The sequence below is a fragment of the Xenopus tropicalis genome, chromosome 8 (assembly GCF_000004195.4).
Source record: "Xenopus tropicalis strain Nigerian chromosome 8, UCB_Xtro_10.0, whole genome shotgun sequence".
Lineage (NCBI taxonomy): Eukaryota > Metazoa > Chordata > Amphibia > Anura > Pipidae > Xenopus > Xenopus tropicalis.
Genome location: NC_030684.2, coordinates 12,020,856 through 12,045,137, shown reverse-complemented (window position 1 = coordinate 12,045,137; position 24,282 = coordinate 12,020,856). Strand labels below are relative to the sequence as shown.

Here is a 24,282-nt window from a genome sequence, read left to right as displayed (position 1 = left end):
CAGCCTTGTGCCTTTATATGGGCACAGAACCCCTCGGTGACTGCTAATATCCTTATCATTTACTGTAGGGGGTACATTATCCCTTATAATACATGTTCCTGGCAGCAGCTTGTTTAAGATATGAAGAAGCGTTTCTCCGTTGCTCCCATTTTTCGGGGGCCCTACACCCCTATAACTTAACGCTGTCATGTCGGGCTGACAATCCGATACACCCTCTAACAGCCCTAGAATACGGCCAAGCAATCAATATTTTCCATTTCTTAATTGTAGCTGCCCGAAGAGCCACAAAAGCTGGAATGATTCTTTCCTACAAAGCCATTTGGGCGGGGGGGCAGCTCTATAATTGGGCTGTGGCTGGGCCGGGGAAGGCAGAGACTTCTCAGGAGTGCAGTAGAAATGAATGAAAACACATCGGCCCCCAGTGAAAGTTGGCAGGGGGCATTTATCAGCCGGGCAGTAAGAGGGATAAGCAGACAGTGACGCAATGCTTAGCAGATTATGGGGCATTAATGATATGGAATGGGGGCATTTTCATTCATTAGCAGCATTCAGCATTGTATAATTCCCAGTGTATCCGTAATCCAGCTGAACTTTTGAATATTTCATTTATTAATGATTTACATGAGTTCACTGGATTTGGTCTTATATCTACCTCTCTACTCTATAGGAAGTCATGTAGCTGGGCCTCACCATCTGGTTATTAAAGGGAAACTATACCCCCAAACAATGTAGGACTCTGAATAAACCATATTCATAAAAATATACTTTTTTTAGTAGTATGTGCTATTGGGTAATCCTAAATAGAAAATTGCCATTTTAAGTACTAAGGGCAGCCCCCTGGGATCATAGGTGGCAAGTCTGGAGGGGTTGAGTCTGCAGCGTATATATATGTATGGCCAGTTTAAATGTAAGGGGCTGTTCCTGCTAAACTGAGCTTAGTACAGGGGAATACATACCCTATATAGCCTAGTGTAGCTGAAGACTTTATCTAGAAGGCCTGTAAGTTTGTGCCATATTTCTCTATCCCTGGAGCCCCCCAGCACTGCTGAACTAGCACGCACAGCCGAACATCTGATGATTTGTATGATTTCTTTACCCGGTAGGTTTCTGCCCATAACGAGAAGCAACACTTTTCTGCCTTTGTGCCGAGCGCACCTGTTTGCAGCACTGGGGAAAAGCGCAAGATAAAAAGGCCCAGGTAATCAACGTGACTCCCTAACAGGCTGATAGGCTCCAGAATGCTGCGTAAGGGATTTCGCTCCATGTAATAACCAGAACGTGGGGGGGTATGGAGGCTGCACGGAGGAGCGGGGGGAGACTGAAATAAAAATAAAAGAATCCATGCGTGCTTGTTAGTAAGGAGAACATATTGTCGTCTAGAATAACAGATGGGAGGCAGGAACAGCCGGGACAGCAAAACTCCCTAAATTATTCCATATTCTCTTTCTAATAAATGTTATCTACAGACCCCTGCTTATTTATAGTGGGCCAATACATAAAGCAAAGCTATGTCCGCGGTGGCAAAGGATTCTGGGAGGGGGAGCAGGGTCACTACCACCCTACCAACAGTGCCTCTTTGCAATTGGTCTTAATTATATATTTCAATTTTTTCTTTTTTTATTATTTGCCTTTATCTTCTATATCCTCCCAGCTTTCAAATGGGCATCACTGACCCCCGACAGCCAAAAACTATTGCTCCGCGAGGCTACAATTTTATTCTTCTTCTTAGTTTATTCTTTACTTTTCTATTCAGTCCCTCTCCTATTCATATTCCAGTCTCTCGTTCAAACCACTGCCTGGTTGCTAAGGAAAACAAGAGCCTAGCAACCAGATAGCTGCTGTTCACACTGGAGAGCTGCTGAACAAAAAGCTATATAACTGAAAAAACAAAAACACAAAAAATGAAGAAAAAAAATGATGACCAATTGCAAATTGTCTCAGAAAATCAATGTCTATGTCACACTAAAACCCCTATAAGGCACCTCTTTGAGCAGTTTATAAGTAAACTAAAGGCGGCCATACATGGGTGCAGTCGGCAGCTTATCAGCCCATGTATGGGGCCCTCCAACTGGCCTATTAAGAGAATCCCCTACCCATGAAGTCTCTTCCTGCCTCCCAGAATCCTTAGCAAGCAGCCCATTCAGATGCACCGTGTTGGTCTAATACGTGATATTTATAAATACAGCTTCTTCCAAGGAGATAATCATTGAGAAATGATCACTGAGCATCATAGGAAACCCAGCCAAGTGTGCATAGCAACAAACGGCACATACCCTAAAAAATCATTTGTAAATGTAAGTGCTGTATATGGCTACTCCCTGCACTGCTGGTTCCTACTACATGTATCACTGCCAGCCATGACACAGATTCAATGGAGTGCTAAGCGATCTTCCTCCATCAATTCCAATGTATTTCCAGCCGCTCGCATTGCTGGGAAGTGAATTATCCCATAACATCCCAGGGACGGGCGGGCTAATGGACCAATTGCCGGTGTGAGTTAACGTTGTTCTCTGGCCACAAGAGACTCTTCAAGAGTTACTAACAGCACATGATGGCGGTAATCAAATATCCAGCGAAAACGCTGTCCCAATGATAAACCCCCAGAGGTTCGGCTGCTTTGTAGGAATAGGATCTGTGGCAAAATGATAAATTTCCCAGCCTGTGGCAGTCTGCACCGGAACATCCCAACTCCTTATTAATACTCACAGCCTGAAATGCAGCCGTAATACTGACAGGGATGTATCCAACCTGTGCCTTAATAACAAAGGCCCCACTCCCAATAGCCACAGTGTGAAAGCGGGCACTACTCTCTTCCGCAGCCTTCCATTTCCCCAAGCACACCATATAGCTGGGCGATTGATACCCCAATGTTTCTATAGGCATAGGGGCGCTTTGGACTTTGGTCCTGGAAGTGACTGTTACCCCAATATTGATATATATATATATTTGTAACCCTATAAAGAGTTAAGAGGACCCAGCCTGAAGGCCAGATAGGGGGGGGAGGGATTTGGGGTGAGTGCTTATGTGTGCCCTGGGTACCCCTGGAACTATAGCAGGGTGACCGTTACCCCAATGTTTCTATATATCTGTAACCTTGTTATGGGCTAAGGGGGCCCAGCCTGAAGGCCAGTTAGGTGGAGATTTGGGGTGAGTGCTTATTTGTGCCCTGGGTACCCCTGGAACTATAGCAGGGTGACTGTTACCCCAATGTTTCTATATATCTGTAACCTTGTTATGGGCTAAGGGGGCCCAGCCTGAAGGCCAGTTAGGGGGGGATTTGGGGTGAGTGCTTATTTGTGCCCTGGGTACCCCTGGAACTATAGCAGGGTGACTGTTACCCCAATGTTTCTATATATCTGTAACCTTGTTATGGGCTAAGGGGGCCCAGCCTGAAGGCCAGTTAGGGGGGATTTGGGGTGAGTGCTTATTTGTACCCTGGGTACCCCTGGAACTATAGCGGGGTGACTGTTACCCTAATGTTTCTATATATCTGTAACCTTGTTATGGGCTAAGGGGGCCCAGCCTGAAGGCCAGTTAGGGGGGATTTGGGGTGAGTGCTTATTTGTGCCCTGGGTACCCCTGGAACTATAGCAGGGTGAGTGTTACCCCCATGTTTCTATATATCTGTTACCTTGTTATGGGCTAAGGGGGCCCAGCCTGAAGGCCAGTTAGGGGGGCATTTGGGGTGAGTGCTTATTTGTGCCCTGGGTACCCCTGGAACTATAGCAGGGTGACTGTTACCCCAATGTTTCTATATATCTGTAACCTTGTTATGGGCTAAGGGGGCCCACTTTGGGTATATATGTCCCAAAGTGGGGCTTAAATAAAAGTATAAATAAAAAGTAAAAGTGCTGTAATGCAAGGACCTGTTACAGTATAGAGCAGAAGGGTATATTCAGCCTGTCAGTGTTTGGAGAGAGCCAGGCAGATGCTCCCAAAGGTTGAACTAACAGCAACAGAGAAATAAATGATCTGTCACTGAAGCTCTGTAACCAATTTAAACATGTTTTCTTCCTGTGCCCAATGATCTTATAAAAAGCTTTCTCTGCCAGGAAACCGGGAGCGCTCCATTAAGCACAAGGCAGGGAAGGGATCGGCGGCACGCGTTACACTTTAGCCCGCTCCTGGGAGGCACGGCGGAATAAAAATATCTTTCGCTCCACGCAGAGAGCGGCTTGTATTCGCTTGAAACCCGCGAGCGCGAGGACAGCTGTGATAATGAAAATCTAATTATAGATCTTTCATACAGGATTCCTGTAATTACATATACTGACAAGAATGGGCCGGTGGCTAATTTCACTTCCCAGACACCCGGCCGACGAGCGAGGACTAAAACGGAATTCTAGGTTACCAGTCTATTTGTCGTGAACCCCCAAATGTTTGTAGCGTCCCCGTGTTTACGTGATAGGTTGGGAACTAGGGAGAAGCCTCATTCACACTGAACCAAAGCGTTCTTGTGCCCAGAGGTCATCTGCACACTTGCCACCATTTTGGCCGATTTAGGGTGGTGTCCTTGGCTCAGGGGTGCTCTGGATAAGGGGATGCCAGATAAATGGTCTACTATATGATTTCTAACTGGTGATCTGATGTTATCCCCTTCTGCCTCCAATCAGAAGTTAAATGTGGCAAGTTCATGTGATTATCGGCCCCTCCAGCAGCTTCCAAACTGGATATCAGGCCAGCCCAGTCCTACCATCCATCCCTACCCTGCCCCAACCTCCTTTAGTGACAGCTGTAGCATCTTGGTACTTGTTATGTGTGCCCACTGTGCCCTCTTCAGTGATTGGCACAGAAGAGCAGGTATATAATTTTGAGTTAAGGTGGCAATACAGATGTTAGTTGCTGATTTGGCTCCTTCGGTCCGAGTTGGCAACTTATTTGCCAGTGTACTGGTCACTCTGATGGGCCAGAGTAGCCCAGATATCAACTGGACAGGTTAAAATTTTTTGTTGGACTGATGACCACATCAACTCGTTGTCCCGATGGCCTGTATCCCCATCATTATAATAACAGAGCCCACATAATGGCACCTCCCTGCTTGCTGCGACTAATTCCAAGTAATTCCAAGACTGAAGGAAACAAGATTTATATAACTATAATTTTAGTGAAGTATATTTTGTATAAATGATTCCCTTTTCTCTGTAACAATAAAACAGTACCTGTACTTGATCCCAACTAATATATAATTACCCCTTATTGGGGGCAGAACAGCCCTATTGGGTTTATTTAATGGTTAAATGATTCCCTTTTCTCTGTAATAATAAAACAGTACCTGTACTTGATCCCAACTAAGATATAATTACCCCTTATTGGGGCAGAACAGTCCTATTGGGTTTATTTCATGGTTAAATGATTCCCTTTTCTCTGTAATAATAAAACAGTACCTGTACTTGATCCCAACTAAGATATAATTACATATAAACAACCGCAAAAAATCCTCTGCACTCACCCATTATCAATATGTAGAAATTGGACACTAGGGCATTTCACTACTAAGAAATGCCTTCCCTCCCCACCTCAAAAAGAGGGATTGTTTGTCCGTACATTGCAATATACTTCAAGCTGGCCAACTACGTCAAAGTCATCCCTTCTGGCCAGTCCTACCCTAACTGACCTATATAAGTAATTTAAGATTAGTACTGAGCAAAGGGACCAAGTTTTACCTGCAACATGCTTGCGTATAAGGTTAAAACTCCCATATGGTTGCCCTTTTATTAGCTCCATTGGGATCACCTGACTGTAGCTGGGAATAGTGGGGGCTACAACATGGAGCTGGCCACTGCTCCTGTATAAACAATAACACAAAAAGGGAAAGTTGTGCTCAACCACTAAATTGTAAACCATTAAGCGGGGGTGCAATGAGGCTGTGACCATAAAATACATATAAACAACCGCAAAAAATCCTCTGCACTCACCCATTATCAATATGTAGAAATTGGACACTAGGGCATTTCACTACTAAGAAATGCCTTCCCTCCCCACCTCAAAAAGAGGGATTGTTTGTCCGTACATTGCAATATACTTCAAGCTGGCCAACTACGTCAAAGTCATCCCTTCTGGCCAGTCCTACCCTAACTGACCTATATAAGTAATTTAAGATTAGTACTGAGCAAAGGGACTAAGTTTTACCTGCAACATGCTTGCGTATAAGGTTAAAACTCCCATATGGTTGCCCTTTTATTAGCTCCATTTGGTCACAGCCTCATTGCACCCCCGCTTAATGGTTTACAATTTAGTGGTTGAGCACAACTTTCCCTTTTTGTGTTAAGATATAATTACCCCTTATTGGGGGCAGAACAGCCCTATTGGGTTTATTTAATGGTTAAATGATTCCCTTTTCTCTGTAATAATAAAACAGTACCTGTACTTGATCCCAACTAAGATATAATTACCCCTTATTGGGGGCAGAACAGCCCTATTGGGTTTATTTAATGGTTAAATGATTCCCTTTTCTCTGTAATAATAAAACAGTACCTGTACTTGATCCCAACTAAGATATAATTACCCCTTATTGGGGGCAGAACAGCCCTATTGGGTTTATTTAATGGTTAAATGATTCCCTTTTCTCTGTAATAATAAAACAGTACCTGTACTTGATCCCAACTAAGATATAATTACCCCTTATTGGGGGCAGAACAGCCCTATTGGGTTTATTTCATGGTTAAATGATTCCCTTTTCTCTGTAATAATAAAACAGTACCTGTACTTGATCCCAACTAAGATATAATTACCCCTTATTGGGGCAGAACAGCCCTATTGGGTTTATTTAATGGTTAAATGATTCCCTTTTCTCTGTAATAATAAAACAGTACCTGTACTTGATCCCAACTAAGATATAATTACCCCTTATTGGGGCAGAACAGCCCTATTGGGTTTAATTAATGCTTTATTGATTTTTTAGTAGACTTAAGGTATAGATCCAAATTATGGAAAGACCCCTTATCTAGAATACTCTTGGTCCCGAGCATTCTGGCTAACAGGTCCTATACCAGTATTTGCTTAAAATTGAACCTGGGAGATGGCCTACCTGTAAGCATTTCCCCTACGGTTTATGGATACAGTTAATAAAAAGCTCTAAATCCTACTTAAAAGGGCAATGATGCCTTCGCTTTCCTCTCCTTCCCCTTCATAATGGTCTATGGAAATATTAAGAGTTGAATAGAGAATTATTGCCTTTTCTCCATCATTTCTGAGAAGTGGTTACTGGTTTCATTGCGAGTTCCCCTGCAAGTTCCTCCTGTTCTAGATTCTACTAGAATCCCCTTATAAGAGGATAAATAGGGCATAGTTGATCCCAGGATAGCCGAGCACCCGCAGTAGCAGTAACACCGCTGCTCCCTATCAATCTGTCGGGTATTTCAGTGCCAAAACCTACTCCTTCCCTGGCAGTGATCCCATTCCCTACGGTTCCCTAAACCCAAAGACGCGCGGAACATTAACAAGCCGTCCTTAAACGTTCCGCTCAATTTAACAGTTTTGCTCCGAGCCAAGCCGACCTCCTGCTGTAAATTTCCCAGCCAGAAACACGTACGGTAACGGTGCGAGATTCAAGGAACCTAATGTTGCCAACGGGCGAGGAGCAGAACGGAGTAAGTGGCAATAAAAGTCATGTTGTGAGAATCATAGTTCACTGGTGGCTGTTTATGTAAACGTGGGGCTCCGACGCTTCATTAGCTGCACGGGAACGGAGATTATTCCTCAGCACATCGGCTGCCAACGAGGTACAGGCGTCTGTCATAATGAGAGGGAGAAAGGGCATTGCACTCCGATGGCGGCTGAATACATGCTCTCTGCATCCAGCATATCATAATCATACGGTTAATAATAAAAAGAATTATCTGGGGGAAAAAAAAGCAACCCCCAAAACAAAGGGATATAAAAAAGAATTCAGTGTCTTCATTAAGGCACATGAGTCATACTGGGACTCAGTATCACTCATGGATTATAAGGGATAATGTACCCCCTACTGTAAATGATAAGGATATTAGCAGTCACTGAGGGGTTCTGTGCCCATATAAAGGCACAAGGCTGCAGGCTGAGTTATACAGGGAACTCTGAGTATCACTCATGTATTATAAGGGATAATGTACCCCCTACTGTAAATGATAAGGATATTAGAAGTCACTGAGGGGTTCTGTGCCCATATAAAGGCACAAGGCTGCAGGCTGAGTTATACAGGGAACTCTGAGTATCACTCATGTATTATAAGGGATAATGTACCCCCTACTGTAAATGATAAGGATATTAGCAGTCACTGAGGGGTTCTGTGCCCATATAAAGGCACAAGGCTGCAGGCTGAGTTATACAGGGAACTCTGAGTATCACTCATGGATTATAAGGGATAATGTACCCCCTACTGTAAATGATAAGGATATTAGCAGTCACTGAGGGGTTCTGTGCCCATATAAAGGCACAAGGCTGCAGGCTGAGTTATACAGGGAACTCTGAGTATCACTCATGGATTATAAGGGATAATGTACCCCCTACTGTAAATGATAAGGATATTAGCAGTCACTGAGGGGTTCTGTGCCCATATAAAGGCACAAGGCTGCAGGCTGAGTTATACAGGGAACTTAGTATCACTCATGTATTATCATCATCATTTCCTATATCTCTGCTCTTATCAATCTTTATTGGAACCTTTATTGTTTGATTGAGATGGACCTTCACGCCACAGACCTCTTTTCTTAGCTGTCTGCTTTGGGGGACCCTCAATACAGATTTTTCTATGAATCAAGTTTGACTGACCTTCATTTCAAGTTTGTCTGTTAATAAATTCATGATTTTTGAATCGCTGTCTGCACATTTCCCCTCAACACATTAGCTCTCCTCCTTATTTTCAGGTGGTTAGGTCCCGTGCTCAAACATGGCAGACTGACTAATCTAATACGTTAATTAAAAAAGCCAGTCTTGAAATAAGAACGTAAAGAAGCTTAGGGGACCCACGTGTCTTTTTACTTTTCTTTTTGGAACTGTTGGCTGCAGAGCACGGTTTCACGTGATGTTTGTAAGAAGATTAACGCTATGGTTTAAGAAGGTCAAAAGCCTAAATCTAGCTGGAAACATCAGAAGCTGCGTGCTAGCATCACGAAAAGGCCAATTAGTGGCGCCTCTTACAAGCCACTATTTCAAGAAGCATTTAGGTCTTTAACACAAATACAAGATCCCCTATTAGAATCTATCAGTGTCCTCTCAGAACCATAATAACCCTCATCTCCTTGTGTCCAAACCCCCATTAGGTTCATTAGGTTTAACAAATGAAATTATACAAGCAGAGCTGTAACGTGCCCAAAATAATGGCAGTAAATACAGCTTACTCTGAGCGGCCTTATTGAAAACACTTTCACTATTCATTATCGTCCCCTTCCCTTTATACGGAGCTTAACAAGTCTAAAATGAGCATTTGAGGGAATCTGTTGCTTCTGTCTTCTCTAAAATAAAAAGTGAAAAGAACAGTGTCCTTTTTTGAATTGCACTTATGGTAATTTTAACAAATGAATTGGTTCGGTAAGATGACCTTCCAAGGCTTAATGGGCCTCTCTGTTTTTGAAATCTTTTTGTTTTCCAAGCGTTTCAATGGTGGGGTAAATAAGCCTCCCTTGTTATCAAGTTTTCTGCCAACGACCTTTCTTATTCTCCACTTACAAACCTTCTTCCACTAGCAAGTGGCCAATGCCAGCGTGACTCCTCTTCTCTCATTCTGACGGGCAAGAGTCTATATACTTCAATCCAGATCATCTGGCAGTTAAAGGATCTCAACTCAGGGCTGTTTTAATACACGGGCAAAAGGGGCATTTGCCCAGGGCCCAACAGGATAGGGAGCCCAATAGCACACATTTCATCTGGGGTAACTTTTAGCAGAAGTATCTTACAGAGATAGCAGGTCCCAAGGGCCGGAATTTTGTTCTGGTCTACATGGTGGAGGGCTGCTAAACGAAGCCAGTTTTGACCACTCACTTTTTTTTAAATTGCACCCAAGTGGTTGGTGCTCACTGTAGGGATATCCCCCTTCATTCATATGTGAAAGAATTATATTATGTCATATTAAGACATACCCTTAAATCCATATGCCTCCTCCCCTGTGGGTAGCATAGCAACCCCCAGCATTAATTACACACCTTAGGGTGTGTGTGCCATAGTCTACCTGCCCTATGCTGCCTGTGTGTGCCATACTCTGCCTGCCCTACCCTGCCTGTGTGTGCCATACTCTGCCTGCCCTACACTGCCTGTGTGTGCCATACTCTGCCTGCCCTACACTGCCTGTGTGTGCCATACTCTGCCTGCCCTACGCTGCCTGTGTGTGCCATACTCTGCCTGCCCTACGCTGCCTGTGTGTGCCATACTCTGCCTGCCCTATGCTGCCTGTGTGCCATACTCTGCCTGCCCTACCCTGCCTGTGTGTGCCATACTCTGCCTGCCCTACACTGCCTGTGTGTGCCATACTCTGCCTGCCCTACACTGCCTGTGTGTGCCATACTCTGCCTGCCCTACCCTGCCTGTGTGTGCCATACTCTGCCTGCCCTACCCTGCCTGTGTGTGCCATACTCTGCCTGCCCTACGCTGCCTGTGTGTGCCATACTCTGCCTGCCCTATGCTGCCTGTGTGCCATACTCTGCCTGCCCTACCCTGCCTGTGTGTGCCATACTCTCCCTGCCCTACGCTGCCTGTTTGTGTCATACTCTGCCTGCCCTACGCTGCCTGTGTGTGCCATACTCTGCCTGCCCTACCCTGCCTGTGTGTGCCATACTCTGCCTGCCCTACGCTGCCTGTGTGTGCCATACTCTGCCTGCCCTACACTGCCTGTGTGTGCCATACTCTGCCTGCCCTACACTGCCTGTGTGTGCCATACTCTGCCTGCCCTACACTGCCTGTGTGTGCCATACTCTGCCTGCCTACACTGCCTGTGTGTGCCATACTCTGCCTGCCCTACACTGCCTGTGTGTGCCATACTCTGCCTGCCCCTACGCTGCCTGTGTGTGCCATACTCTGCCTGCCCTACCCTGCCTGTGTGTGCCATACTCTGCCTGCCCCTATGCTGCCTGTGTGTGCCATACTCTGCCTGCCCCTATGCTGCCTGTGTGTGCCATACTCTGCCTGCCCCTATGCTGCCTGTGTGTGCCATACTCTGCCTGCCCTACCCTGCCTGTGTGTGCCATACTCTCCCTGCCTACACTGCCTGTGTGTGCCATACTCTGCCTGCCCCTATGCTGCCTGTGTGTGCCATACTCTGCCTGCCCTACGCTGCCTGTGTGTGCCATACTCTGCCTGCCCTACCCTGCCTGTGTGTGTGTGCCATACTCTGCCTGCCATATGCTGCCTGTGTGTGCCATACTCTGCCTGCCCGTATGCTGCCTGTGTGTGCCATACTCTGCCTGCCCTACCCTGCCTGTGTGTGCCATACTCTCCCTGCCTACGCTGCCTGTGTGTGCCATACTCTGCCTGCCCCTATGCTGCCTGTGTGTGCCATACTCTGCCTGCCCTACACTGCCTGTGTGTGCCATACTCTGCCTGCCCTACCCTGCCTGTGTGTGCCATACTCTGCCTGCCATATGCTGCCTGTGTGTGCCATGCTCTGCCTGCCCCTATGCTGCCTGTGTGTGCCATACTCTGCCTGCCCTACCCTGCCTGTGTGTTCCATACTCTCCCTGCCTACACTGCCTGTGTGTGCCATACTCTGCCTGCCCTACGCTGCCTGTGTGTGCGCCATACTCTGCCTGCCCTACCCTGCCTGTGTGTGTGTGCCATACTCTGCCTGCCATATGCTGCCTGTGTGTGCCATACTCTGCCTGCCCCTATGCTGCCTGTGTGTGCCATACTCTGCCTGCCCTACCCTGCCTGTGTGTGCGCCATACTCTCCCTGCCTACGCTGCCTGTGTGTGCCACACTCTGCCTGCCCCTATGCTGCCTGTGTGTGCCATACTCTGCCTGCCCTACACTGCCTGTGTGTGCCATACTCTGCCTGCCCTACCCTGCCTGTGTGTGCCATACTCTGCCTGCCATATGCTGCCTGTGTGTGCCATACTCTGCCTGCCCCTATGCTGCCTGTGTGTGCCATACACTGCCTGCCCTACCCTGCCTGTGTGTGCCATACTCTCCCTGCCTACGCTGCCTGTGTGTGCCATACACTGCCTGCCCCTATGCTGCCCGTGTGTGTCATTCTCTGCCTGCCCTACCCTGCCTGTGTGTGCCATACTCTGCCTGCCCTATGCTGCCTGTGTGTGCCATACCCTCCCTGTGTGTGCCATACTATGCCTGCCCTATGCTGCCTGTGTGTGCCATACACTCCCTGCCCTAAGCTGCCTGTTTGTGCCATACCCTCCCTGCCCTATGCTGCCTGTGTGTGCCATACTATGCCTGCCCTATGCTGTCTGTGTGTGCCGTACAATGCTGGCAATGCTCCTACCTGTGAACAGGTGAACAATGAGGGTGTTTACAGTCTAAGTCTGAGGTATGAACAATGCAGGCACTAAAAGGTGTGAACAACACAGGGACTTAAAGGTGTGAAGAATACAGGGGATTACATATATAAACAATGCAGGGGGTAACAGCCTGAATCTAAGGTGTGAACAATGCAGGGGGCCAGTTAATCTCTGCAATGATACCACTTAATGCTTAGACAAAGGAAATCAATCACAGCAGACAGACAGGTGGGGGGCCACACAGAGGGGGGTCTCGGGCCACCAGTTGGACAGCACTGTACTATATAATAAGGATGTTCAGGTGATCCCCAAAGAATGAACCTGGTCTTTTACCTTTGACCATCAGACCCTCTGCCTAAAAGTACAGTGAAGTGAAAAGGAAAACAGCAAAAGACAAAGGAGGAGAAGTTTACTTTTCCTGCCACTTGTACAAAGCTCTTGTGGGTTGTGCGAATACAGAATGAGCCTTTGGAAAATGAAACTTATTGGACATAGATCTCTTTATTAGCACAATCCCAGACTTGTACAAATACCTGTCGTCGTACGCTGGGAAGGCAAACAGTATTTTAATTTTTAATTAGTCGGCTCTCTGCCTTCCAAATCAGTGGAGGGGAAGGGAGGATTACGGCTTCATTACAGGTTATCTGCTGGCTATCCCCAGAATATTGCTAGTTAATGCTCTGCAATAAGAGACGAGAGCTGCTGGTAAAGTCTCTTGGCACTTTTGTGCTTTAATAAAAACAAAAAGCAAAAGCAAACTTTTGTTCTTCAGAATTATTAGCTTCTCAGTCAAGTGAGCATAGGTACCCTTGGTGGAAAGAGCAGAAGCTTTGGTCATGGCTCGAGGTGTCCCTGTTATATTATAGAATGAGAGCTGAAGTCAAAGAATATGTGCTATTAAAGTCTAAATATAACTTCCAATTGTTACTCTTATGCTAAAGGGATAATGTGCTACCTACCTATGGTGAGTATACGGGGTATAACTTGTGTATAAAGGTCCCCATACACGGGCCGATTCTAGCTGCCGATATGGGTCCTAGACCGGATGGGCAGCTTATCGGCCCGTGTATGGGCACAAACTACGGCCTGCCCGACCGATATCTGGCCTGAAATCGGCCAGATATGGATGGGGCAGGTTAAAAAATTTAGCCGGATCGGGGACTGCATCGGCTCGTTGATGTGGTCCCTGAACCGACTGTGCCTATTACTGGCGTTCTAATTCTGGCCCCAGGGTCAATAGACCGAATTAGCCTGAAGTCACCCGATATTGCCCACCCATAGGTGGGAATATCGGGAGAAGATCTGCTCACTTGTCAACCTTGCCAAGCGAGCAGATCTTAACGTGTATGGCCACCTCATCATTGCTTTACAATCGATTACTTACTGCGGAGGAAGGGCTAGAGTAGTCGGCTGTACTTTGGGTCTGCGTTTTGCCGACACGCCCATCTGGTTAGCCGACCGTTTCAAGGACTGCTGGTTCAGGAGACCTGACGCGAGGCCAGCGTGGAACTGCAACTACAAGACAGAAGAGAGGAGGAATAAAATTAGAGCAAAATCACTTTGCAATCAATAGCCAATAGAGTGGCACTTGGAAAAGCTGACAGTAAAAGCATTTGATGGACTAGAGACTGTCTTGTCAATAGACACTTCTCATTTTGCCTTCATTCAGAACGTAACCGTCTAGTTACCTACTGGAGCATCTACGGTATTGGCTAGTGATGTGCGGGCTACGGGAAATGCAAGTTTACTCATAGGTCAGGCAGGTTCGGGATGAAATTTGGGCAACCAGTGAGGATTCAGGTTGAGTGCGGGTCAGACTGTACACTCTTCCTCTGCACCAGAAGTTCTTGGAACCTACAGCAGGTGCAAAAGTAGCATACAGAGCAGAAAGACCTGGATATGTGTTGGTTGAGGTCCTATACCGGCAACAATTTGCTGGTTAGGGTTGGGTGTGGGTTAATTATTTTCTGACCTGCATAAAGCTGGCGATATATTGCTTTATAGTAGTTGCTACCTGACCAATCATCCCTCAGACTGAAGAGGATACCTTTCCTTCAATTCAATTTGGTCAGGCCCACAGTTGAAGGTTCAGAATACGTGTCTCCTCTTCAATTCATTATCTACCAAAGCACCATATACCGGTAGCTTAAATATTACAAAAGGTTCATATGCCTAACTGAGCAATTCTCAGGAAAGAACATCAGGACTGTTGCCCCAGCAAACACATTCAATACATGTAAGGCCACCTTAAGAGTGGCATTGTGCCGACACCATCAATTCTACAGTTCCAGGTCCCTACTCAATAGTTAGCTGGATGAATGGCCCCTGGTAAAGGACCACCTGAGGCAAGGTTCTCACCTTACTTCATGGCAAAAATGTCAACTTTGGAGACCTAGAAACTACAATATGGACAGCTTTATAGTGCCTACAATGGCAACATTTTGCTGGTTAGGGTTGGGTGTGGTTTAATTATTTTCTGACCCCCAGAAAAGCTGGTGATACATTGCTTTATAGTAGTTGGTATCTGACCAATCAGCCCTCAGACTGAAGAGGATACGTTTCCTTCAATTCAATTTGGTCAGGCCCACAGTTGAAGGTCCAGAACTGCAAGATATGAAAAGAATATGTGGCTCCTCTTCAATTAATTATCTACCAAAGCACCATATACCGGTAGCTTAAATATTCCAAAAGAATCATATGCCTAACTGAGCAATTCTCAGGAAAGAAGATCAGGACTGTTGCCCCAGCAAACACATTCAACACGTGTACGGCCACCTTAAGAGTAGCATTGTGCCGGCACCATAAATACTACAGTTCCAGGTCCCTACTCAATAGTTAGCTGGAAACACTAGCTTTCTAGGTTTGGCCCCTGGTAAAGGACCACCTGAGGCAAGGTTCTCACCTTACTTAATGGCTAAAATGTCAATTTTTGAGAGCTAGGAACTACAATATGGATAGCTTTATAGTGGTTTTATATAAACCATCCTTACAAGTTGGATGAGGTTTCTCCATGAAGAACCAAGAAAAAGTTCCTGTTACGACTGCAAATGTAATTCCGGAACCGCTTGTAGCCAATTCTGGTTTCCTGAAGGCTGGAAAAACCCTGTCTCTAACAATCTGTAACCTTGCTACAGGCAGAGGAGAAGCAAGAAACAGAGTTGTTATGAGACTGCTGGAGGGTACAAACCCAACTGCCTCATAACTGATCAGTTTGGGGAAAAAAAAAAAGAAATCTCTTGACTGTGAGAAGATCAAACCCTCAGAGGTCTTTATCACCGGTGGCCTTTCTTTGTAGCCGGCGTTCATTAACTCAAGCCCGGCAATGACTGATTGGAAGAAGGAGGATTTAATGATAGCTAGAAGCTGAGGTACGGGCAAGTTCAGGCAGAAACTAAGTAATTGATTCGAGTAATTGACTTGTATATAAAAAAATATATATCTATCTAGAAGCAAACTCAGTTTCAGTTCAGCAAATGCTTAAAGAGCCACCAGATGCCCGATTGATGCTACTGGGAACCCTTCCATTGCAAATGTTTTGGGGGGAATAAATACCCCCACCAGTGGCTCACTGAGTATGTGCTCTTTGTCTACAAATTCCAGCTGGAACCCTTTCAATATACATTACTCCCTCCTGTACTGCTGGGCTAATGTCTATTAGAAGATATTCAAGTACAGGTCTATGTACCCAAGACCAGATTCCAGAGGCTACCATCAAAGAAATATTAGAGATTCCAGTGATGTAGGTTGAAAATTTTTTTAACCTTCACCAACCCTAACCTGTCCCAAAGTTCTGAAGAGACTTGAAGACCTAAACCCGCCCCCTAGCTGAAGTCAGAGATGATGTCAGAAGGGGGTGGACTCCAGAAACACTATATAACCACTGATGAGGCTACCTTTGTTGAGCCCAGCTGTGGCTGGGAAATAACACTATGGGAGGCATGGACTATCATCCAAAATACATATATTGTAGGTAGACGAGTTTAACGCACGTTTTAGCGAGTCATGTGACAGATATTACCTCACTAAGCAGTGATTATAACAGGTGACATCACTAAGCACTGTTTATAAGGATAGCATTTACAGGATATATTCATGGTTCTCATGTATTATAAGCATACGGAGTTCAGATGTAACCAACTGAAAGTGCCTGAATAAACACGGGCATGATTCATGGCTTTAGGATTGGTTATTACTGTGTTTTAATAAGCGGCACTGCCAGGGAAATAAATCTATTCTCAAGTGTTTTCCATTATTAAATGCTTTTCTGACGCACATTCTAATGAACAATTTGACTGTGAAAAACTGTAAAATGCCTAAAGCCAATGGCACAAGGGCACCGTGCCCCCACAGGCATTTCCAAGCACCTATGTGTGTTTGCATTGGAGCCGGAATGGCCATTACATAAAGGGCTAACCGCAGGGACGCGGCATTGGCACAAAGGGGCCTCTTTCATCTATTTATCCCCAACATATCAAACAAACAGCGACAAATCCTTCAGATATAATCCCAATTGTAAATCTCATCTGATGGGAAGGCTTCCCCCCCTCCAGATAAAATTTATATCTATGTTAGGATTCCTTCACATTGTAAATCAATAAGTGAAAAGGAACAGAAAGAAGAATGTTTGTGAGTGATGGGGCTGCTGGATTCGGTTAAGCTGGCCACAAACTTCCCACCAAACTCATCCAAAATACAACTTGTGCCCCGTGTGGGTGTTTGAGCCCATTAATATCATAATACCATGGGTTTTGGTTGGTTTGTTGATTGTACATTCTACTGTACATATATACATATACATACATACAGTACATACAAACATACATTTATGCGGAAGCATCATGTCAATGAGACAGACAGGCCACAAACAATATGGTCGCCTTCCTATTGGTTATTTGTGCAGAGCGCAGGAACATTCCGAACATTCATTATTTTATTTTATTTATTTATTTCCTGGTATTTATATAGATCCAACACATATCCCCAGCACATTACAGAGCTCTAAGGTCCCTATCACATTCCCATCAGCCCCTGCCCCAGTGAGCTTACAATCTAAGGTCCCTATCCCATTCCCATCAGCCCCTGCCCCAGTGAGCTTACAATCAAAGGTCCCTATCACATTCCCATCAGCCCCTGCCCCAGTGAGCTTACAATCTAAGGTCCCTATCCCATTCCCATCAGCCCCTGCCCCAGTGAGCTTACAATCTAAGGTCCCTATCACATTCCCATCAGCCCCTGCCCCAGTGAGCTTACAATCAAAGGTCCCTATCACATTCCCATCAGTCCCTGCCCCAGTGAGCTTACAATCTAAGGTCCCTATCACATTCCCATCAGCCCCTGCCCCAGTGAGCTTACAATCTAAGGTCCCTATCACATTCCCATCAGCCCCTGCCCCAGTGAGCTTACAATCTAAGGTCCCTATCACATTCCCATCAGCCCCTGCCCCAGTGGAGCTTACAATCTAAGGTCCCTATCACATTCCCATCGGTCCCTGCCCCAGTGAGCTTACAATCTAAGGTCCCTATCACATTCCCATCGGTCCCTGCCCCAGTGAGCTTACAATCTAAGGTCCCTATCACATTCCCATCAGCCCCTGTCCCAGTGAGCTTACAATCTAAGGTCCCTATCACATTCCCATCAGCCCCTGTCCCAGTGAGCTTACAATCTAAGGTCCCTATCACATTCCCATCAGTCCCTGCCCCAGTGAGCTTACAATCTAAGGTCCCTATCACATTCCCATCAGTCCCTGCCCCAGTGAGCTTACAATCTAAGGTCCCTATCACATTCCCATCAGTCCCTGCCCCAGTGGAGCTTACAATCTAAGGTCCCTATCACATTCCCATCAGTCCCTGCCCCAGTGGAGCTTACAATCTAAGGTCCCTTGCCGGAGGGGCAAGTTAAAGTGCTATGCTTTAATACAAACAAAATAAGCCAACATTTAAGGAAAGCAAATGATAACGAAGGGGCACTGGCAATATAAATAGGCAACCCTGCCCCCTCCCGTGGATAAACGGCAGCAGAATGCTTGCTTGTCTTTACACAGCAATATCTTTTATAACAATTGCAAGAACGAGAAGAGCCACTAAAGGTTTTATGGCTAAATCCATAGTGTCTAATGTCTGTTTAAGGCCCTGCTGTGCTGTGTCAGAGCTTCCATTAGAGACTGATTCAGCTGCCCCACACTATATTACCTACTGGGGGGAACTGACTGCGCAGAAAGCAATCAGAATTCAATTTAATTATGAAAAAAGGGGATTGTATTAGAATCCTATATCAGACCCGTGCCCGACCCAGGCCAACTGGCCCCACTATGCCCCTGTGCCAGATTTGATACCAGACCCATCCTGCAATGGGTTACTGTATTTACCAACCCGGGACCATCCCCAACCCCGCCAACTCCCTGCCCCACTACATCACAGCCCTGCCTCCTCCCTACCCCCCGTTTAGAGCCTGCTCCCCTATCCAAGCTACCCACTCCCCTACCCAGAATTCCCTCTCCCCCCCAAGCCCACTCCCCTACCCAGAATGCCCTCTCTCCCTCAAGCCCACTCCCCTACCCAGAATGCCCTCTCCCCCCAAGCCCACTCCCCTACCCAGAATGCCCTCTCCCCCCAAGCCCACTCCCCTACCCAGAATGCCCTCTCCCCCCAAGCCCACTCCCCTACCCAGAATGCCTCTCTCCCCAAGCCCACTCCCCTACCCAGAATGCCCTCTCTCCCCCAAGCCCACTCCCCTACCCAGAATGCCCTCTCTCCCCCAAGCCCACTCCCCTACCCAGAATGCCCTCTCTCCCCCAAGCCCACTCCCCTACCCAGAATGCCCTCTCCCCCCCAGCCCACTCCCCTACCCAGAATGCCCTCTCTCCCCCAGCCCACTCCCCTACCCAGAATGCCCTCTCCCCCCCAAGCCCGCTCCCCTGCCCAGAATGCCCCCTCTCCCCCAAGCCCCCTCCCCTGCCCAGAATTCCCTCTCCCCCCAAGCCCACTCCCCTACCCAGAATTCCCTCTCCCCCCCAGCCCACTCCCCTACCCAGAATGCCCTCTCTCCCCCAAGCCCACTCCCCTACCCAGAATGCCCTCTCCCCCCAAGCCCGCTCCCCTGCCCAGAATGCCCCCTCTCCCCCAAGCCCCCTCCCCTGCCCAGAATTCCCTCTCCCCCCCAAGCCTGCTCCCCTACCCAGAATGCCGTCTCTCCCCCAAGCCCGCTCCCCTACCCAGGCTGCCCCCTCTCCCCCGATCAAAGCTGCAAGCTACAGGAGGTAAAGGGATTGGGCGTGGAGAGGGGTGGGGGCAGACATCAGGAGGAGGTTGCAGCCCCGGTGGGCCCCCAATGCTCCCACACTGTCAAGAGGTGCAACAACCAGATTGGTGGTGGTGGGGAGGGGGGGGGGGGAGTTTACAGACTGCACTTTACCCAGGTACCTCGGCAGTATACCCATGTACCACCCATATAGTCAGGAAATAGAACACAGGTCTCTAGATTACATAGCCGTCTCTAGATTACACGGCCGTCTCTAGATTACACGGCCGTCTCTAGATTACACGGCCGTCTCTAGATTACACGGCCGTCTCTAGATTACACGGCCGTCTCTAGATTACACGGCCGTCGCTAGATTACACGGCCGTCGCTAGATTAGACGGCCGTCGCTAGATTAGACGGCCGTCGCTAGATTAGACGGCCGTCGCTAGATTAGACGGCCGTCGCTAGATTAGACGGCCGTCGCTAGATTAGACGGCCGTCTCTAGATTAGACGGCCGTCTCTAGATTAGACGGCCGTCTCTAGATTAGACGGCCGTCTCTAGATTAGACGGCCGTCTCTAGATTAGATGGCCGTCTCTAGATTAGATGGCCGTCGCTAGATTAGATGGCCGTCGCTAGATTAGATGGCCGTCTCTAGATTAGATGGCCGTCTCTAGATTAGATGGCCGTCTCTAGATTATATAGCCGGGGATTTTAATTGGGAAAAGAATCCTTGTGTCTCCTACAACGTAAAGGCCAACTACAAAGAGAGAAATAAAAATGCATTTTTCCCGTTATTTGTATAAAAACGATGCTTAAACTGTGCTTAGGGGGCACGAGGCCTTCTCCTCAAATAACTCATGTTCCTCACATGCTCGGCGCCCTCCCAGCAGCAAAAGCCGCCTAAACTCTATAAGCAAACATTAAATATTTAACCAACTGTCTTTTTAATGGGAGAAAAGGTCAAAGTTAATAAATCTGACAGGCTGCTCCTGTCTAACCCGATTTATACATTATTTAAACAGTGGCGCAGAGCGCTGGAGCCAAAGCACTTCTGATCAGGGGATTGGAGATAAAGCTCTCCCCGAGCCGACGGGTCACACCTTGGATTAGGCTGATTAAGAGCAAGCAGCAGTGAGCGGCCATTTTAACATCTGCAAATGAGTGGTAGCCCCTAGCAACCAATCAACAATTGGCTTAGATCAGTCTACTGCAGTTAGAGTAATGAATGCAAATGTCTGACTGGTCCCTCTGGGGGGGGGGCAGATAAACTGTGTTAGTAAATTAAAGTCACAGCGTGGGGGATGTGTGTTTTATAGAGAGGGTTTGGGAATGGATGCACAGCTAGTATAGTGAATGTCTGGGTATTGGATTTAATCATTCTCATTAATCATTTTTCTTCAGTACATATGGACGTCTCTGGAGTTGAAGTAACATGGAAATGGGCATGGGCAGCTCTTACTTTGCAGATCACATCCGAAGAGAGACAGCTGTTCCTCTGCACATGGGGCCATAATAAAGAAAGCACATCAGAAGCCATGAATCATTAAAGCTTCCCCTGTACTAAACACAATTCAGCAGGAACAGCCCCCTAAGTTTGCCCATAGCCTGTACAGAGAGATACCATAAAACTATGGCAGCATAGGGATTCCCCTGTACTAAGCACAATTCAGCAGGAACAGCCCCCTAAGTTTTCCCATAGCCTGTACAGAGAGATACCATAAAACTATGGCAGCATAGGGATTCCCCTGTACTAAGCACAATTCAGCAGGAACAGCCCCCTAGGTTTGCTCATAGCCTGTACAGAGAGATACCATAAAACTATGGCACATAGGGATTCCCCTGTACTAAGCACAATTCAGCAGGAACAGCCCCCTAAGTCTGCTCATAGCCTGTACAGAGAGATACCATAAAACTATGGCACATAGGGATTCCCCTGTACTAAGCACAATTCAGCAAGAAACAGCCCACTAAGTTTGCTCATAGCCTGTACAGAGAGATACCTTAAAACTATGGCAGTATAGGGATTCCCCTGTACTAAGCACAATTCAGCAGGAACAGCCCCCTAAGTTTGCTCATAGCCTGTACAGAGAGATACCTTAAAACTATGGCAGTATAGGGATTCCCCTGTACTAAGCACAATTCAGCAGGAACAGCCCCCTAAATTTGCTCATAGCCTGTACAGAGAGATACCATAAAACTATGGCACATAGGGATTCCCCTGTACTAAGCACAATTCAGCAGGAACAGCCCCCTAAGTTTGCTCATAGCCTGTACAGAGAGATACCATAAAACTATGGCAGCATAGGGATTCCCCTGTACTAAGCACAATTCAGCAGGAACAGCCCCCTAAGTTTGCTCATAGCCTGTACAGAGAGATACCATAAATCTGTGCCTTTCACCTGAAAATTCCTAGAAAAACAAGAACTTGACAGTTTATGAGGCTTGTCCTTCTGAGGACACCCGCGCCCCCTAAAACAACCACAACTTTACAGAAGTTTAACAGTATATTCTATATGACAGTTTGCAGCCACCCACAAGCCCAATAATGATCATGTACTTAATATTATAACTTGGGAAAAAAACAAAAAACATTTTCATGTTTGAGAACAGAAAGGCAAACAGATGTAAATAAGTCGTGTCAGAATCTCTCCGTTCCCCGGGGGAAGCGATGCATAATTTAGCAGATGCCTGGGCCTAATCGCCATTGTTGCTCCTATACGCGCGCTTGGCACAGACATAACGCCTGCTTCCTTTTAACTAAAACACAGGCCCTTGTTTCCCCTCATTAAAATCCTTCTCTTTCTCCCCGTTAATGAGGGTTTTTTTTTCTTTTTTCCCTTTAAACTATTCTAATAAAAATGCAGCGTGGCTTTCTGAACGGCGTCAGAAGTCGGCAAAGCCGGAGCTGGCCTTCGTTTTTCATACGAGCCGGCGAGATAGAAATTACTCGCTTCTAATTGATTAAAAGAAATTTCCTCTGGTTAATGAGGCCCGTTTGGAAATGTTTGGGTTTGTAAGCGGCGTTTGATCCGCTAACGGGGGAAAGCAAATCCGTGCCGTGGCCAAATGCCGCACTCGATGAGGCAAAAGCACCGCGCTTCCAATTTATTTACTTGCTTTGGAATCTTTTTTTATTATTGCTTTTTCTTCTTCTTCCTCCGCTCGGACTGGATTCTGTGTCTTTCAATTAGCAAGAAACCGAGGTGCGCGGAAAGCGGGGGCCTGCTCCGCTCCAATTAGGTGGCCATTAGGCAGACTTTAGCGGGCAGAGGGAGGAGACCGTTGTCAGTATGGGGTAAAGTGAAAACACAGAATCACGCTGGAATGTAGATGATAAGGCAAGTTCCTTTCGGTTAGCGAGCGAGCCAATCCCAAGGGCAATACACAAGTTTTTTGTTTGAAAAACTAGTTGGGTTGGGTTGCCACCTACAAGAGTTAAGGTCCCCATACACGTGAAGATTCGCTCAATTGGCGAGGTCGCCAAGCGAGCGGATCTTGTCCCGATATCCCCACCTATGGGAAGGCAATATCCGGGAACGTGTAGGCTAATTCGATCGTTTGGCCCTGGGAAATGTGGCAGTCGGTTCGGGGACTGCATCAACGAGCCGATGCGGTCCCCGATCCGACTAAATCTTTTAACCTGCCCGATCGAGATCTGGCCAATTTCAGGCCAGATATTGGTCAGGTATGGCCGTCGTTTCTGCCCCTACACGGGCCGATGAGCTGCCGAAACGGCCCAAGGGACCCATATCGCCAGCTACAATGGGCCCCTGTTTATTGTTTTAGGTTTTTCAAGAAAACAAATAAAACATAAAAAATGTAATAGTCTCCCAGTTTGGCTTCAACAAGAAACTGTCAGTCGATGGATGATGGTCTACTAAAGTCAACCTGCTAGGTCGGCCAACTCTTTAATCACATAATTCCCACCTAGATTAATGCTGTAATAGGGGTTGTTCAATATGTCGACAGGCAGACAGGGCAAGAGAAAGACGCTTGTCGGTGTAGGATTTAAAAAAATAACTTTCTGACACGGAGAAGGAAAAATATTCTTACTTTGATCTCCAGAAGGCTGGTTTGTGAATAAGACTGCACCTATTATAGGGTGCCCTGGTTATTTATATAAAACGATAATATCCAAATTAAGCATCTGTTCTCCAATGCAAAGTATCCGTGTCAATTATTAATTTTATTGTACAGTCTCTCTCTCAGTGACAAGGTATAGTCAACACCACCTGCCCCTATGCACCTACTCCAATGGTCTAACTAATGGGCACCATCCTGATGCTAATACAGACTATTCCACATTTAAATGCATTTGCACCTCCATCTCCTGCTGAAAATGATGTCTAATGCTTCTGCCTTCCCCTATCGGTTGCTTGTGGTTTTCCGGGTCAAGACCACCGCCACTGCTTAGCAACCTTTTGGTCATTACCACTGATCTTTACTGCTATATTTGTCACTTTGACCTGCAAATGCAAAGGTCACTTCCTAATAATACGGAGTCATTTTCCTATAGTATCCTATCTCATTAGTCATTACCATTAGTTACTTGTGCCCTTCTCTGCCAATAATAGTCAGTCCCTTATTAAAACAAGTCAACTCCAATGTCTTTGTTACACAAGGC

At 46.6% G+C, this 24,282-nt stretch overlaps 1 protein-coding gene across 2 annotated transcripts in view; it reads right to left on the bottom strand.

Moving 5' to 3' along the window:
- med27 (mediator complex subunit 27) overlaps nucleotides 1-24,282 on the bottom strand; it is a 173,747-nt gene that overhangs the window by 85,146 nt on the left and 64,319 nt on the right. For both annotated transcript variants that reach the window (XM_018096710.2, NM_001011132.1), the window contains exon 3: nucleotides 13,804-13,934. In XM_018096710.2, coding sequence (XP_017952199.1) covers nucleotides 13,804-13,934 — 131 coding nt within the window. The remainder of the gene's footprint in view (nucleotides 1-13,803; nucleotides 13,935-24,282) is intronic.